The sequence below is a fragment of the Puma concolor genome, chromosome B3 (assembly GCF_028749965.1).
Source record: "Puma concolor isolate L17-30 chromosome B3, mPumCon1.1.hap2, whole genome shotgun sequence".
Classification (NCBI taxonomy): Eukaryota; Metazoa; Chordata; class Mammalia; order Carnivora; family Felidae; genus Puma; species Puma concolor.
The window spans coordinates 148998662-149009903 of NC_141672.1; the positions used below are offsets into that span (position 1 = coordinate 148998662).

General features: G+C 61.4%; 1 protein-coding gene across 1 annotated transcript; it reads left to right on the forward strand.

The window, feature by feature from the left end:
* Positions 1-1722: 1722 nt before the first annotated feature.
* SH2D7 (SH2 domain containing 7) lies at positions 1723-11213 on the forward strand. The gene is given in 8 exon segments (XM_086711779.1): positions 1723-1906; positions 3550-3639; positions 6679-6939; positions 6941-7041; positions 7044-7115; positions 7118-7311; positions 8657-9343; positions 9965-11213. Coding segments are annotated over 8 exon segments (1668 nt in total). The 5' UTR covers positions 1723-1730; the 3' UTR covers positions 10052-11213.
* Positions 11214-11242: the final 29 nt, after the last annotated feature.

An 11242-nucleotide genomic window follows, 5' to 3' on the forward strand; every position in this document is an offset into this window, starting at 1 on the left:
GCTGGAAATGAACTGTTCCTGAAGGTGATGTGCCCAGTAGCTGACCCTCCGGAAGCACTTGGTGGGGCCGGTGCGCCTGTCCCTGTGCAGAGGACACGCCCTGCGGATGTCTCTCCGTCCCTGGGGGGGGTGACTGGACCGCCTGGCACCCTTTCTGTGGACGTGGAAATGGAGACTCCGAGATGGGGGGGTGGGGTGGGGTGGGGAGTTTCACGACTGTGTGCGTCACACGGTCGCCAGAGGCTTTTGATCTTGACTTGGGATGAGCACGCGCGACCGCGATTCAGAGCCGTGAGGTCAGGGCACGCTCCCGGTCAAAGTAGCGGCTGGTTCTGTCTCTTTCCGAGACTCCCAGCACCATCACTGGGACTTTGCTCGTCCACCTTCCCGCCACGGGAGCGTTGGCCCTGCTGCAGAGACAACGCTGCAGCCCAGCGAAGGTCAATCCCTTGCTCAGGGTCCCGCGGCCGGAACATAAACGGCAGAGGGCCAGACCCGGGGTGCAGAGCTCCAGGAACCACAGGGGGACACGTTGCGGTCACGCGGCGCCCAGACCCAGGGAAGGATGCCAGTGGTTCCTGGCCACTCCTTGCGCCTCCTGGCCACGAGCTCCCCCAGGCAGCCGCTGTCCCGGCGTCTGCCACCACCTTGCAGCGCCGTCTGGATTTGAATGTCCACGAGTGTCACCTTAACCGTCTGTCCTCACGGCCCCGCAAAGAGCGGCTGCTGCTTCTGCTCCCATTTTACACGCGACAAAATGGAGCTCCCTCCCTGCAGCAACGTAGTCGCGAAGGGCCTGGGGTCTCGTGGAGGTAGGACCCCCAACCTGGAGCCTCTCCCTGGGGCTGGCCCTGTGCACCTGCTGCCCAGATGTCGACCAGGCCTGGGTTTCCGCTGCGGGGCTCAGGATCACGCGAGGGATTCACAGATGAGCAGGTATCCTGTACCCTAACCTCCTCCTGGCCCTTCCAGGGGGCCTGTCTACACCAGAGGCCCCTCGGCTCCCAGACACGAGCCTCCGGCAAAGACCCTCCTCATCGCTCTGCTGGCGAGCGGCGTCTCTCCCCGGGCACCTGCCCGCTCCGGGGCCTCCCCCTGGGCAGGGCTCCTGCGGCCCCCGCCCCTGTCCCTACCCCCATCTGAGTGGTGCGAGCCCCTCCTCCCTCTCCCTCGTCATCGGGATGCACACTACCCCCCACGGCACATTCTCTATGTGGACCCCTCAGGTCTCCGTCCCACCCTCCCGCCCCAGCTAGAACGTACGTGCCAGGAGGGCGAAATGCTGTTTGGGGCACGACTTTATGCCCACAGCCCGGGGTTCGTGCACACGGTAGACACTTAATAAATCTTGAGTGGAAGGAGATTAATCAGCACAGAACTTCACCAAAACACAAGTGGCCTCCATGAGGGAGAGGGAGTTAGAATTTAGTTCCACTGCCCTGCTAATAGTGGTGGCTTGGCTGAGGACGTCGGCCAGGGCAGAGACTGGAGGTTGGGGGCAAGGGGCCAGGAAGTCTGAGGTCTCCTCCCCTATCCACCACCCCCCCGCTCACTACCAATGTGACCAGGTGTCCGCCCCAGAGTCAGGAAGGAGAGCCGGCCAGAGGTGACAATAGGGCTCCTGTGCGGCGGGCGGCAGGGAGGGCAGGGACTCAGGCAAATAAGCGGGGCGCGCAGATATAGAGGCGTGTGGGCCATCTGCACTCTGCTTCCACGGGGTGCTGGCCACGATGGAGGGCGGCCTGAAGCAGCCCGGCCAGGGGAAGGGGCCCAAAGAGGTGGGGGACAGCCAGGCCCTGGCCAAGCTGCAGGAGCTGGCCTGGACGTGGTTCATGGAGACACAGGCGCCCCTCATTCTGCACGACGGAGCCCTGCCCCCCTGGTTTCACGGATTCGTCACCCGCAAGTAAGGGCTGCCCCGTCCACATGCCCAGCAAGACCCTCAGCCCCTTGGGGCCACGAGAGTGGTCTGGGGGCCCTGGGACAAGCCTGGCTCCTGGGTCCGCTCCTGGGGGCAGGGCGGGGGGCACACCGGCCCCCACTCTGACCGAGAGGGCAGGCAGGTGCAGGGTGAGGGCAGACCGGGCCCGGAGAACCGGGTGAGAGACCGGGGGCCGTGTCACCCGTCCCCCAACCAGAACACTGCTCATAAGGAGGCCGACAGAGCCATTTGGGGTGGGGGTCGTCCCGGGCAAACCTGGACGTGCACTCACTCTGGAATAAAGGCTGCGGTGTGGGATCTGCAACCTGCCAGAGCAGGAAAGGAGGGACAGCAGTCCAGCCTGGCCGTCCCACAGCACACGCCGGTCAGCAGCCCTTGGGGGTCCCGCACTCAACTTAGCCCTCTGCGGTCCCCGTCTTGAAATGCTTACTTTTTGAGCAAGGGGATCCACACTTTTTTAATTTTTTTAAATGTTTATTTTTTGAGAGAGAGGCAGAGCATGAACAGGGGAGGGGCAGAGAGAGGGAGACACAGAATCCGAAGCCGGCTCCAGGCTCCGAGCTGTCGGCACAGAGCCCGACGTGGGGCTTGAACTCACGGACCGCGAGATCATGACATGAGCCGACGTCAGATGCTTAATTGACGGAGCCCCCAGGCACCCCGGGGCTCCGCATTTTCATTCAGTGCTGGGCTGGGTAAAACCTGCAGTAGGCCTTCACAGAGTAGGCACTCAGTATCTGGGGAGCAAGTGGTCTACCTACTGCCAAGCCAGAAGATAGCTGGAATTTTCCGCCACGTCTCCAAAATACTTGGCACCATTCAGGAATACCCAGAGCTGCCTAGGGCTGGAAGGGACATTCAGGGGAGACGAGGACCTAGGGGTTGCTGTTGTGACCGGGCTCCAGACATAATAGCACCTCCTCCCTGCAGAAACTTCTTTTTTTTTTTTTTAATTTTTTTTTTCAACGTTTATTTATTTTTGGGACAGAGAGAGACAGAGCATGAACGGGCGAGGGGCAGAGAGAGAGGGAGACACAGAATCGGAAACAGGCTCCAGGCTCTGAGCCATCAGCCCAGAGCCCGACGCGGGGCTCGAATTCCCGGACCGCGAGATCGTGCCCTGGCTGAAGTCGGACGCTTAACCGACTGCGCCACCCAGGCGCCCCGAAACTTCTTGTGTAGTGCACAACGTGCACAACTGTACAGAGTGGTCCTGTGGCAGGGAGCTCCCTGAAACTAAAGATCTCTAGCTATATGGATTCATTCTTACCACAGAGCCATTCAGGTGGAGAGTGGGTGGCCAGGGTCAGCGGCTATTGTGCCTGCCAGTGAGGCTGCCGTGGAGGGTGGTGCATGGCGGTGGGGGCGGTGGGGGCAGTGGGGGCGGGACTCCAACCCAGACCAAGAGTAAGTCTTGAGTTTGCCTGACTGAGCCGGGACAGAGCTCAGTCCCAGCCGAAGGTCTGAGAGAGCCTTCTACAGAGGGCTGGAGGGGTGTGCACTGGGTCTGGCACCCAAGGGCATGGCCAGCAGGGACTCTGAGGCAGGCCCGGGGCCAGCCAGCCGGAAGGGCACAGGCCCCGGTTAACTGCGCATCCTCTGCCCAGGCAGACGGAGAAGCTGCTTGGGGACAAAGCTCTGGGCTCCTTCCTCATCCGCCTCAGCGACCGGGCCACCAGCTACATCTTGTCCTACAGGTAGGAGAGGAGCCGTCCGTGAGGCCCCCGCAACGCGGCCACGCAGATAATCACAGGGGCCCGACAGGCCACAGGGCTCGGCTTTCCCTGGGCGCGGGTCTGCCATCCCGTCCGCCGATCACAGGCTCAGCGGACGTTTCCTGAGCAGCACTGGCCCTAGGAGGCAGCCCCGGCCTTCAAAGGGAGCAGACTGGGAGCAGGAGAGAGCGTCCCCTGGGGGGGGGGGGGGGCTGGGGGGCTTCCCCGAAGTGAAGCTTGAGCCATCTGCCAGGGATGAAAGAGGGTACAATGGGAGTCCAGGAGGGCCTTTCCAGCCGATGGGGCCGCACGTGCAAAGGTACAGGGGCAGGGGAGACTGCGGGCTTGGGGGAGGCGTGGTGTCTGGGGTGGCAGGGCGCAGGCTCCTGTGGAGGGGGGCTCGCACGGTTCGAGGGCTCTCCGGCCAGCCTGCGCGGGGAGGCCCAAGCGCCCTGTGAGATGATGAGGGCTGGGCTACGGTACAGGAGAGGGGGCAGGACAGCCAGGACGGAGCGGAGATGGTGACATCAGACCCGGTCCGGAGAGGAGGTTGGGTGGGGGAAGGCAGGAAGAGAAAAGTCCCCTCCCCCGGTCAGGAAGGGGGGGGCCAGGGCTCCAGGGCCAACCTCAGAGGCCTGGGATCAGATTCAAAATTATCGCCTGCTCAAACCGCTGCACTTCAGATCCTAACCTTGCCTCTGTGCCTCTGTTTCTTCATCTGTAAAATGGGAACATTGTAGTATCTTCTTTGTAGGATTGCCGAACGTGTTGGATGAGTTTATACGTTGAACAGTGCTTGGAACATCGTAAGGACTAAATAAACATCAGTCATTATTAAGACACTATTATTCTACGTGCCCAGTACTACGCTAAGTACTGTGAAACACGTGAGCTCAGCAGTTTTCAAATGTCTTTTTAGCATCAAGGCTCTTTTTTCCTAACATGATCTTTGGTGGACTACTGCTCAGCTCTGGGAATGGATCGATCCGTGGAGCACCACCCGGTCCAGAAACAGTCCCACACATTCGGTCACCTGAGTACAGCAGTCCTGTGGGGAAGGCAGTAAGTGGTGGGGAAGCAACTAGACATCCAGCCGGAAAGCAAGGGCCCGCCCATCCCACACCACAGGCAAAAACTAATTCTAGACGGACCACAGACCCCGGTGAGAAAAGCAAAATAGTACATTTCTCTTTTTTTCTAAGTTTATTTATTTTGAGAGAAAGAGCTTGTGTGAGCGAGCAGGGGAGGGGCAGAGGGGGAGAGAGAGAGAGAGAGAGAGAGAGAGAGAGAATCCCAAGCAGGCTCCATGATTTCAACACAGAGCCCAACGTGGGGCTCAAACTCACAAACATGAGATCATGACCTGAGCCCAAATCACGAGTTGGACGCTCACCCGACTGAGCCACCCAGGTGCCCCAAAACGGTACAATCCTAAAAGAAAACGGGAAAGTTTTTCAAGACTTTGAGAAAGGCAAACAATTCTTTTTTTTTTTTTTAATTTTTTTTTTCAACGTTTATTTATTTTTGGGGCAGAGAGAGACAGAGCATGAACGGGGGAGGGGCAGAGAGAGAGGGAGACACAGAATCGGAAACAGGCTCCAGGCTCTGAGCCATCAGCCCAGAGCCTGACACGGGGCTCGAACTCCCGGACCATGAGATCGTGCCCTGGCTGAAGTCGAACGCTTAACCGACTGCGCCACCCAGGCGCCCCAAACAATTCTTAAGACACAAACCTACTAACCATAAAAGAGAAGGTCGATACATCGGATTTCTTTCAAACTGAGTCTTTTGTTAATCAAAAGTTGTCGTTAAGTGAATAAAGGGACAAACCAGAGTGTTGGAGAAGTTATGTATTGTAATACATGTATCTAACAAAGGACTCGTACCGGAATATATGAAGAGCTCCCGCAAATCAATAAGACAAAGACAATATGATAAAGGCAAAAGACTGGACAGGCGCTTCACAAAAGAGGATACGCCAAGGACCGTAATATGTCGGCATTCAGCAGCATCAGCGACAGGGAGATACAAATGGAACCCACAACGAAGGGCTACAAGGGAAGGATGGGGGTGCTGGCCCCACCAGCATACTCCTTGGTGTATTCCCAGCATAAGTGAGCGCACACGTTCGCCAAAACACACGTACAACAATGTCCACGGCAGCTGTATTTATAGCACTCCCCAATCTGGAAAGGACCCAAACGTCCACCAGCATAATGGGTAGATTGTGGATCTTTTCATTAAATGGAATACTACACATCGGTGGGGGAGGAAGGAAGCTAATTCCACGTGGACAGGAATCAATCTCAAAGATACAATGTTGAGTCAAAGAAGAAAAACTGATTCCATTTATGTGAAGTTCCACGACCCGCAAACTGATCTCTGACGGCGGGGTCGGGGCCCAGGCTGGAAGGGGGCAGGAGGGGGTCTTTGGGGAGCTGGACGTGTTTCCGGTTTTGCTCTGGGTGCCGGTCCCTTGGGCGTGTTCATGTGTGGAAATCCGTCGCTGCCCACGGTTGGGACATGTGTGTGTGTCGCCGTAGAATTATCCTTCCATGAAAGAGGACAGGAGGGGGGCAGGGTTTTACAGGCTGGATTGGGGGTGGGGCCGGAGCCCCATCTTTACAGCGGGGACGGGGGTGGGCGGGACAAGTGAGGCTGAGTGTGTGTGTGCCCAGGGTCGGACCTTGTCTTGTTTTAAGACTTTGTCCATCACAGAACTTCTGGTATTGATTTTAATTTTGTAGAATATTGCCTTACTGGTTATTTTGATTACGGAGCTTTGTGGTGACTCTTCAAATTCTGCACCCCAGTGAGTGCCCCCCCCCCCCCCGCCGCCGCTGCTGGAGCAGGCTCAGGCACTCTCCAGGGGTGCAGACCCTGCACGGCCACCTGCCAGGCTGGGCAGTCTGTGCTGGAGCCCCCGCCCCGCACCCTCGGGGGCCCCGAGTCCCGGCCCCGAAGCCCCCACCCTGCGCCCTCCCGGCCCACAGCCCCAGGCCACACGTGCTTGTGTTGCAGGGGCAGTGACCGCTGTCGGCACTTTGTCATCAACCAGCTCCCCGACCGGCGCTACCTCGTCTCGGGGGACACGTGCAGCCACAGCACGCTGGCCGAGCTTGTGCGCCATTACCAGGAGGTCCAGTTTGAGCCTTTTGGGGAGACCCTGTCTGCTGCCTGCCCCCGGGTACGCACCCCTCTCCTCCTGAGTGGGGGTGGTGGGGCAGGGCGCCCAGGCCTGGGGTGTCCACCGCGGGGGCACATGACTGCACTCGTCTTCCCCACTCACCACCATCCAGGGGCACTCGGTGCCGGCTCGGGGTCCCTGTTTGGAAAGGGGAGACCGAGGCAGCATCCCACCTGAGGTCAGGGGCCTGGTGGGCACATGGCAATCTCCGGCAGGAGGCTGGAGGCCGGCCGGGGGTGCGTGACCACACGCCTGCTGTGCCCCCACCACCCCAGCCGGAGGACAGCGATCTGTACGATGCCATCACCCCTGGCCTGGAAAATCTGCCTGCCACGGCGTCCGCCCCGAGGGGCCCAGTCGACACTGCCAGCCCCTGCCCCTGTCCAAAGCCACCCGTGTCCTTCCTCCACACAAAGAAGAACCTGGACGTGAGTTCCTGCAGCTTCTCTGAGGACGAACGCATGGCGGTGAGGAGCCTCTCGGGGTGGGGCTGTGCCCGTGTCCCCAGGCCCGGCCCTTGGGCTGCGGGGTGTGGGAGCCAGGCCCGGGGCGGTGCGGGCTCACCCACGCCAGGGCCTGGCTCCGGCCAGCCGGATGTGTTCAAGCCTCGGCTGGGTCTTTCTAGCTGTGTGCCTCAGTTTACCATTCCTGAGGTCCCCTGAGGCTTGAATGAGAAAATGAGTAAGAAATGCCTGAAAGGAGGCCCCTGGGGGGTTCAGTCAGTTGAGCATCTGACTTCAACTCAGGTCGTGATCTCACGGTTGGTGGGTTTTCGAGCCCCGCATCTGGCCCTGTGCTGTCAGTGCAGAACCTGCTTGGGATCCTCTCTCTCTCTCTCTCTGCCCTTCCCTCTCCCCTCTCTCTCGAAAATATTTTTAAAAATTTATATACCAAAAAAAATGCCTGAAAATTCCTCTAAACTGTAGGGGAGATGCCTTCACCTCCTGAGAGGGGCTCAGGGAGGTTTTCCTCCTACACAGATCACAGCACACCCCAGGCCTGAGGCCTTCCCCAGGGTCCGTGGGGGCTTCAGCAGGGCTCCTGCACACCCCCCCCTTCTCGCTCTTGTCCAGCCTCACTGGCCTGTGGATCTTCCCCGATCACACCAACCTCGCTCCTACCTCAGGGCCTTTGCACTTGCTGTGCCCTTGCTGCAATGTCCTTCCTGCAGATGCCTGCAGCTCGCACTCCATTCCCTGCTTGCATGCCATCTTTCCAGAAAGCCCAGAGGCTGCCCTGCCCACCCGTCATTGTGCCCATCCCATTACCCTGCCTCACCCTTCTTCGTCCCACCGATCCTGACCCGACAGTCAGTCATCTCGTGGCCTGTTATCGTGAGTCAGTCGTATTAGATGACGTAACAGGGTGGGTCGTTGCCCGTCTCCCAGCTTAGAGTGGGAACGCTCGCCACGCAGTCCTTGGCACCTGGGACAGTGTGTGGCACACAGTTTGCTCAGTAAATGTTGGTGGAATAGATACCCAAATGACGGACTCGGGGGTGGTCTGTTCTAGAGGGAGGCAGCGGCGCGTGAGTGGGCTCAGGGGCTCTGAGGGACCAGTGGCCCGCTGTGCAGGGCGGACAGGGCAGGACGAGTCTGGGCGTCGACGGCGGGCCTCGGATGCCAAGGCAGAGGCCGGACTCAGGAGCACGGGGGCGGCAGGGACCCGAATGGCGACGAATGCCGACACGCAGCAGGTAGACGGAGCCAGTGCGGGGCTCTCAGCTTGTCCGAGACAGTCTTCCGCTCACCTGAGGGCATCGTAGCGACAAGGCCACCTGCAAGACGCCCAGTTTCTCTCCTGTCTCCCCAGGTCCCTGTCAGGGTGCCTCCCCTCCCTGAGAGGAGTGCCCTCCTTCTGGACGAGTCTTTCGGAAGCCCCAACGACATCATCTACTCAGACCTGAGGAAGACGAACCAGGCATGGCCAGGCCCGGGCGCGGAGGTGTCCAGCAGGCACGGCCTGGGCCCGGTTGGCAGCCTGGCTTGCTCCCCAGGCAAGGGGCCCCCGAGGAGACGCTCGGATGGAGGCCGGGACAGGCCTGACGGCCCAGGGCCCGCCCTCTCTGGGGTGAGCCCAGACCGGGGTCCTGTGGTGCCTCCCACTTCCCGGGGCTACCTCCCGGCCCCCCCTTCTGAGGCTCTAGGATCCTCTGCTGCCACTTGGGGCCAGGCGTCCCCAAAGCTGAGCCACAGGGCTCAGCCCTGCTCCCAGGACAGCCCGGCAGACGCCTACGAGCTCCTACAGACGGCAGGTCCCCCACCAGAGCCCGGCGACGTGCCGGACCAGGAAGGTGGCACCTGGGCACTGGCCCCAGTTTGCTGGGGCAGCTCAGCTGGGCCCCCGTGTCCTGGAACGGGCGCCCCGTCCAGCAAGCTGCCAGGATCCACAGTCTATGGTTACGAGAGCCTCTCGGGGGCCCCGGGGCTCCCCGAGCCCAGAAACACCTATGAACAAATCCCAGCAGCCAGGAGCAAGGAGACTGGACGGACACACAAGGTGGGTTCCGTGGTGGGAGGGGGTGGCCGCCAGCCCCTGCTGGTGAGAGGGACCTGTGGCCCTCATGCGTGAGCGGCTCAGGTCACTGCTACTGCCCGGAGGGACCCAGAGTTTTCCAGCTCTGTCATATGCTCACAGGTGCTCGGTTTGAATGTAAGGTGGGGGGGGGGGGTCTCTGGGCCTCAGGTTTCCCTGTCCAGGCCACTGCCGAGGTCTCAGAGCCTGTGAGAGGTAGATTGGGAGCTGTGCCCCCCACCCGCACCCCACATATCCTGGGACCCAAGTCACCCAGGGCAGGGCCCTGACTCTCCCGGGACCACAGACCCTGCCCGTGGGCAGGCCCTCTAGAATCCCGTGGCAGCTCCCCCCACCCCTGCAAAGTCCCACACCCTCTCTGGTCCCTGTTGGTGCCACGGACACCCCCACCCTACCCCCCCTCCCCGGGTACTGGCCCGGCCGCACCCCAGCTCTGGGAGACCCCTTCCTCCCCTCAGCCACAAGGGACAGACCCTTCATCCAGAACCGGGGACTGGAGGTGGGATTTGGGGCACCGTGCGGCCTTCCCTGGGCTGGGGCCCCAGTCTGCAATCAGCAGGCCGTGCCGGGCCTCCCCCTGTCCAGGGGCCCTGGGCTTCAGCATCTTCTCCCTCTTTGCAGCCCGACAAGCACCGGAGGATCTTCTTCACAGACAAGAAGCACAGAGCCTGAGGAGTGCCTGCCGGGGGACTTCCCGGGGGGCTTCCCGGGGAGCCCGCGGCCCACCCCCGCCTCCCCAGTGCCCCCCACTGGCCCCAAGAGGGGTGGAGGCCCGGGAGGTGGGGGACTGACCACAGGTAGGGTCAGCACCCCCATCCCCAAGGTGAGCACCCTGAGGCCTGGGCTCGCTGACCGGCCCGCCCCTCCCCCCCACCCCGCTGACCGTCACCGAGCACGCGGCCAGCCCTGCGCTGGGGCGGCCGTTCTGTCGGGCTGAGCAAGGCCACGCGGTTGTTCCTGAGACCCAAGCCGGTTCCCTCCTGTGGCCCGTCAGCAGAAAGGGGTGGCCGGCCGGAGCCACGCCGGGGAAGCCCTGGCCTGAGGCAACAGTTCTGACCCTGGAGGGCTGGGCTCCCGGGGGCAGCCCCCCTTGGCCCTTCTCTGCCCCTCGCTCATCCCAGCCAGATCATGCAGGCCGGGCAGCCCTGACCCAAGCCCTTCCTGGCGCGGACGGGAAATCCCAGGCCGGGAGGGGAGCGGGAAGCTGCCCGACATGACGCTGACAGCCTGTACACACACCCCCGTAAAGCAAGCCGGGCCCGGCTGGCTGCGGGGCTCAGCCGGGTGCACGCCTGGGCCACCCTCACCTGCCCTCTGCCTCCGGCCGGTCTTGGCCTCTCCGGCTAGTTCTCAGACCTGTCCCCTGAGACCCAGACCCGACGGGCGGCCCGACCGGGCGATCGGCTCTGGACGCAGGCGCTCCTGTCTCCCGCTCTCCCTGGGTCCCTGCCCACAGGGTCCCTCTTGCCCACACATCCCCCTCGTGTAAGACTGAGCAGGCGGCGGAGGCAGAAAGCCGACTGACCCTCCCCAGAGGGAGTGCCGTGGCCCCCGCCCATGTCCCCGAGCTGGCTCAGGACATGCCTGTGGACTGTGGTGGCCTGTGCCGCTGAGAGGCCCCCTCCAGGGGCCTTACAGGACAAGGGTACAACCAGCAGCCCCATTCAGACACATGGTTAGCAAACGCTCCATAAATTGTCACTGGAACGACCACGGTCATGAGGGAAATGGACACGGTTGTCACCTTGGGGATCCGGGGCACCAATGTGTTTTCCTCCCAAAGGCACAAAGGTTGAAATAAAAGTTCCTGCCCAAAGCCGGAGGGCAACACTTGGCCCTGAGGTGACGCGCTGGCCGTGGGAT